At 39.9% G+C, this 6,000-nt stretch overlaps 1 protein-coding gene across 1 annotated transcript; it reads right to left on the minus strand.

Annotated features, from left to right (window-relative positions):
* Window positions 1-3,869: 3,869 nt before the first annotated feature.
* On the minus strand, window positions 3,870-5,419 carry LOC140021238 (uncharacterized). The gene is made up of 3 exons (XM_072072004.1): window positions 5,220-5,419; window positions 4,366-4,811; window positions 3,870-3,889 (listed from the first exon to the last, which is right to left on the minus strand). The coding sequence occupies exons 1-3, from the start codon at window positions 5,417-5,419 to the stop codon at window positions 3,870-3,872; spliced, it is 666 nt and encodes a 221-aa protein (XP_071928105.1).
* Between the last annotated feature and the right edge of the window lie 581 nt (window positions 5,420-6,000).

Genomic DNA, 6,000 nt, shown 5'->3' on the forward strand with positions numbered 1-6,000 from the left:
TTGTGAGCATTTTCAAGCTAACCAAGAGACATGTGCAGCGACTTACAATAATCACGACGTATGCAAGTATCATCCATTCTAAGAGAGCCAATTTGTGGAGATTTGAAGTTTCATACTGCCAACTCTTCTAGTACCATTCATTTCCAAACACGATTTGAGGACAAATCTTTTTTTAAGAGGAGGGGAATGATACGAAATATGAGCCACTTATGGGCCATGTTTTGGGCTGCAAGAGATTGAATCTTTTAGTAATAGTTAGTAGTTTATTTTCTAGATTTCTATTTTATTTGCTAGGAATAAATTCGGTCCAAGACCTCATGTTGAGTTGGATCCGATTTATAGAGTCTAGGCTCACTATAACTTAAGTTAGTTAATTAGCTTTTATTGGGTTATGTTGGGCCAGCTTAAAGCCTTCATTGGATCGATTATAAGCTGACCATTAGATAGTGGATTTGAGTAGTGGAATCGGGCCAAAGGCCTAGCCTAGCCGAGTTAGGGTTTTCAAGTCACTTTAGGTTTTCAAGTTGTATGGCTATATATAGCCAAGGCAAGAGACCTTCATAGGCAGTTTTGAAGATCAATAAAATTGTGAGTTTTCACTTTTCTCTTTCCCAGAGAGCCTCTTTGAATATTTGAGAATCTTTCTCAAGTTATTCAAGTGAACTTATCAATCAAGTAACTCCTTGGTTGTGGCGTTCCTCTACCTATAGTTTGGTTCGCTAATTCATTAGGTAACGGATTGAGATAATATCAATAGTGTTCGTTATCTCGGGGATTAAATTTGGGTCAAATTTCCGCTGCTAAACTGTTGGTGATTCGTTGTCTAGATCGCGTCAAGTAAGTATCACATCAAGGTAGGGTTGTCACATTCACACATACGCATGAGCAACCCAAGGATGTCTAGCCTAATAGGGGTTCCAACGAAGGGCCTAGTTCAGCCATTGCCGACCTGCATTCATGCATACGCATGATTAACCAAAGACTGTCCAACTTACCTGACGTCTCAGATAAGGGTTCTAGCGAAGGGCCCAATTTAGCTGATGCCATAAAGTCTACAGCTAGCCTACATTCATGCATATGCACATTTAAGGTCGAGTGCAATAAAGTACACACTCACCTAGCCATGGTCAACTAAAGTGTGTGACGACGCCACCTCTCCCTAAGGCGTACCAGAGGGTTCGGCGGACCGCCTGCCCAGCTCTCGCCAGGACTCACTCACTCGAATCACGTGCACACAACCATGAACCATAAATAATATTCCCAATTCAAGCTTATAATATACATGGATAGGAATCAGGGTACAAAGTCTCGATATACTTAAACTAGTTCAAAACGTATACAGTCCAAGTACAAAAGATTCCATTCGAGTAATAGCGCGAGTACAAGACCAAAATTCAAAACAAAGTCTAAAGTAACTAGACTACGCTAGCCTTTACACTTCTCACGCTTCGCTCGTACCCCTGTAAGGAAAACAAAACTAATAGGGTGAGCCGAAACTCAGTGAAGTTCCAAATATCAAATTGGCCAACAAAGCAAGGAATAACATAGTAATAGTGAAATAGCGAGCAAACAAGTCAAATCAGGGAAATAGTACTTCAACTAGCCAAGTAATATCAGGTTTGCAGTCATATATAAGGATACGGTAATCATATCTCGGCTCCATTCCAGCTTGATCAATGGGTAGTTGACACTCCGTCAACTTTCAAGTAATAACAAGTCCAAAATAAAACTCCACTACACGCCAATCCCCGTCCACCGATCAACCCCCTTTCCCGGGCCCGCACGCCACACGAAACACGGGTGGTAATACTCGAGTATACCGTTTAGTCGAGGAGATAACACTCCACTCGACATTACAAGTGACCCAGGGTTCGTTATCTAATCGACCAGGCCCTTGCCGGCTCGACTCGATTAACTAGCCACAGGGTTTCTGGAATTCCAGGCAAGACATATCTCAAGTACATGTAGAGCAAGTGAAGCATAATCAATAGCAAGAACAAGTCATATTAGGCAAGTGCGGTAAAGTACACCCTTGCCCTATCATTCATTTTCATGTAATCATACAAGTCAAGTAAGGAACACATATATCAAGTACAATCGGATATTTGGAAGCACTCACCAAAATATAGTGCCTCAAGTATTCACGTTCAATTACACTCCAGGCTTGGAGTCCAGATCTGCGATAAAAATTCAGTTTAAGAACTTTGAAACACGAGTAGGATTCGAAACTTAAACGTCCCGTTCATTAAGAATCGACCAATTGAAATTCATTTGAAAGACACTCATGAAACACTTGCTCGTTTTTCAAATCGTAAGGTTTTGTAGCATAGATGCTTGGAAATAACACTTGAGTTGAAAGTACAAGGAAATTCAAGTTTACATTGGCCATTATGTCTTTTCCTCAAGGGTACAAGTTCGACCAAGTCCTAACGTATAACCCTCGATAAACATAGTAGCAAAGGTCGTCGCTAGTTCAAGTGATAATCACTTTACCTTTACTCAAGTTGCAAGTATAGTTTTCTAGTTCTCGAGCGTAAATTCGGGCAGCATGCCCTTTGTGTTTACCTAATTTTCCAGCCATTTAGGCTTCATTATTTTTCCTCAGCCACAACCCAAAGTCACACATATCATAATTCAAGTCAAAAGCCGTACCATAGGCTCATCATATCATAAGAATAAGAATCACAATAACAACAAGTGCAGAAATACAATCTAGTAAAAGACAGATTTGACGTGTGGATGCGGAAATAACACATCTGAGGCTACGCTTATCGGATTGAGACGAAAATTATGCCGTTTTGAAGCTAAGACACAGGGCTACAATGTTCATGAAGGTCACTTAGTCCATTTTCCAATGCAACCTAGTCAAATCCTCAATTTACAGAACTAAAATCCAACTTGTCGGCTATTTAACCACACTGCACTGTAGTGGTCATATCTCAGGTTACACAGGTCCGATTCAGGTGTTCTTAGAGACGTTTGAAAGCTAAGTCAGAATACTAAAACTTTCATGTTTTGGTAAAAAGCTAAATCAGTACGGATCCTAGTGAAAAAACGTGATAAACTGGATAAACTGACCAAACGGACTGCTGGGGAAAAACTTAAAACAGTAAGGGTATTTTGGACTTTTCATGACCTACGTTGCTCCGATTGAGCTAAACTTTTGTAGGAAACTACAAAATACCATTATCTACAACTTTCATTATTTGACCTAAGGCCAATTCGGCCTCTAACATGAGGTTACAAAACCGGACAGAATGGAAGCAGAATTTTCCAGAAATCTGGAATTTTCAATTTTTAATGCAACCTTCCTCAATTTCTTACTTCAATCACTACCAAAACCCCTCATATAAACTTAATTGCAACATATATGCATCATACATCAAATTGGCAGAAAGTCCTCAAACCCTAGTTCATAATATCAAAAAGGGGAAAACCTCCAAAACATGATAACATCCATGATTCACCACAAAATTGAGTTACTAAGCTTAATTTAAACAAGATTGAAAGTAAAAATTAGAGAGATCATCTTCCTTACCTTGATTAGAGTTCACCAAGTGTAGCCTTAGCTTTCCCTTTCCAAAATCTCACCAACAATCACTAACTAATCACTCAAAGGTAAGTTTAATCGGTTTATTTCTTTTGTTTTCTCACTTAGTGGTTTGATTCAAGAAGAAATGGAGAGATTTTCCCTTGGTGTTTTTCTCTTCTTCCTCTCGGCCAAGAAGTGCAGAAATGAAGAGGAAAGTTGTGAAATTTTGGTAATAAATAGAAAGTCCTTGTCTTGGTCAAGAAGCCTTTAGGTGGCGACACTTGTCGCCACCACCACCTTTCATTTTTTTTTCTCTTTCTTTCTTGCATTTCTAGCCTTAGAATTCGGTCAAAGCAGCTGCCAAGTAAGAAGATATTTTGTTCAAAAGTCAACAAGCTTGTTTGGTAAGAAAAATGGTGGTCAAGTGGTGCGTTCAATCGGTAGTGCGCGGGACCCGCCGGTTCGCGCCGTTTTTCTTAAAAACTCACGTATTAGGGTTTTTACTTCCCATTCACTAACCTTATATTATTGATACTAATGACATATTATTTCTCACTTAAAAGTCACTTTTAATCTCCAAATTTAATCCTTACTCTGTACCGAAAATTCATCCGGCGAAAAATCGCGAAAACCCTAATTTTGCTCCAAACTTGAAACCAAAAATAAAACCCTACTTTCTAGGTTTATTTACACTTAGTGTGCAATAATAGGGTAGTGGGGCTTTGATAAATAATAATTTTCAAATAAAAGGGTATTTTTGAGAAAAATATAAGAAATTTGCGAGTCCTCACACTCTCTCCCCCTTAAAAGAATTTCGACCTCGAAATTCATACCTTTCGTCGTGAACAGGTCGGGATATTTCTCTTGCACGTCCTTTTCTAGTTCCCAAGTTGCTTCTTCCACTTCATGATGCTTCCATAGAACCTTTACTAAAGGAATCTGCTTGGTTCTCAGGTCCTTCACCTTTCGATCCAGTATTTGAATAGGTCGTTCTTCATAAGTTAGGGACTCGTCAAGTTCAACATCTTCAGGTGGCAAAATGTGAGTTGGATCCGGATGGTATTTCTTAAGCAAAGAAACATGGAAAACGTCATGGATCCTAGACAAACTAGCTGGTAGCTCAAGTCGATAAGCCACCTTTCCTATTCGCTGAAGTACATTGAAAGGTCCTATATATCGTGGTTGCAACTTTTTCCCTTTTCCTGCTCTGATCTTTCCTTTTAATGGTGTAATCCGAAGAAACACCTTATCCCCTATTTCAAACTCCAAGTCCTTTCTCCTATGATCGGCATAGCTTTTCTGACGGCTTTGGGCTGTTTGAAGCCTCTGGCGGATCACTTTTACTTTCTCATACACTTCCTCAACCCATGGTATTGTGGTCGGATCTATAATTTTTCTCTCTCCTACTTCATCTCAATGGATTGGAGATCGACATCTTCGTCCATACAATGCTTCATATGGAGCCATTTGAATAGAGGAATGATAACTATTGTTATACGCGAACTCAACCAAAGTTAAGTATTGGCTCCAACTTCCTCTAAAATCCACAATACAGGCTCTCAGTATATCCTCAAGAGTTTGGATGGTTCTCTCAGATTGTCCATCAGTTTGCGGATGATACGCTGTACTATAGCTCAACTTAGTCCCTAAAGCCTCTTGTAATTTCTGCCAAAATCGGGATACAAACCTGGGGTCCCTATCCGATACAATACTCACTGGTACTCCATGTAGTCTTACTACCTCATCCATATAGAGTTTAGCAAGTTTCTCCAAAGGATATTTCATGTTCACTGGCAGAAAATGTGCAGTCTTAGTTAATCTGTCCACTATCACCCAAATTGCATCATGCCCCTTTTGTGTTCGTGGCAATCCTGACACAAAATCCATCGTTATGTGCTCCCATTTCCATTCAGGGATCTCTAAAGGCTGTAACAAACCTGATGGCTTTTGATGCTCAGCTTTTACTTGTTGGCATGTAAAACATTTTTGCACAAACTGGGCAATCTCCGCCTTCATATTTTCTCACCAATACAGACTTCTAAGATCTCGGTACATCTTATTATTCCCTGGGTGCACCGTATACCTAGAGAAATGTGATTCCTCCAAAATCTCCCTTTTCAATTCCTCATCCCTAGGTACCACGACATGACTTCGAAACTTTAAGATTCCATCAGGGCTTAGATTGAAATTAGATAACTCCCCTTTTTCCACCTTTTCTACCCACTTTTGTACTATTGGGTCCTTTACTTGGCCCTCTTTGATTCGTTCCATCAGTGCCGATTTCACCTCAATATTTCCAAAAATCACCCTCTTCGGTTCCAAACGAGGTTTCCACTCACAGACATCCTCCAACAGGCTCCACTCTCTCACTAAGGAACTTGCTAGTTGAGTTTTCCGGCTTAAAGCATCTGCTACAACGTTGGCCTTTCCAGGATGGTAGTTAATTGTACAGTCATAATCCTCTAAGA

Source organism: Coffea arabica, chromosome 11e (genome assembly GCF_036785885.1).
Source record: "Coffea arabica cultivar ET-39 chromosome 11e, Coffea Arabica ET-39 HiFi, whole genome shotgun sequence".
NCBI classification, from domain to species: Eukaryota; Viridiplantae; Streptophyta; class Magnoliopsida; order Gentianales; family Rubiaceae; genus Coffea; species Coffea arabica.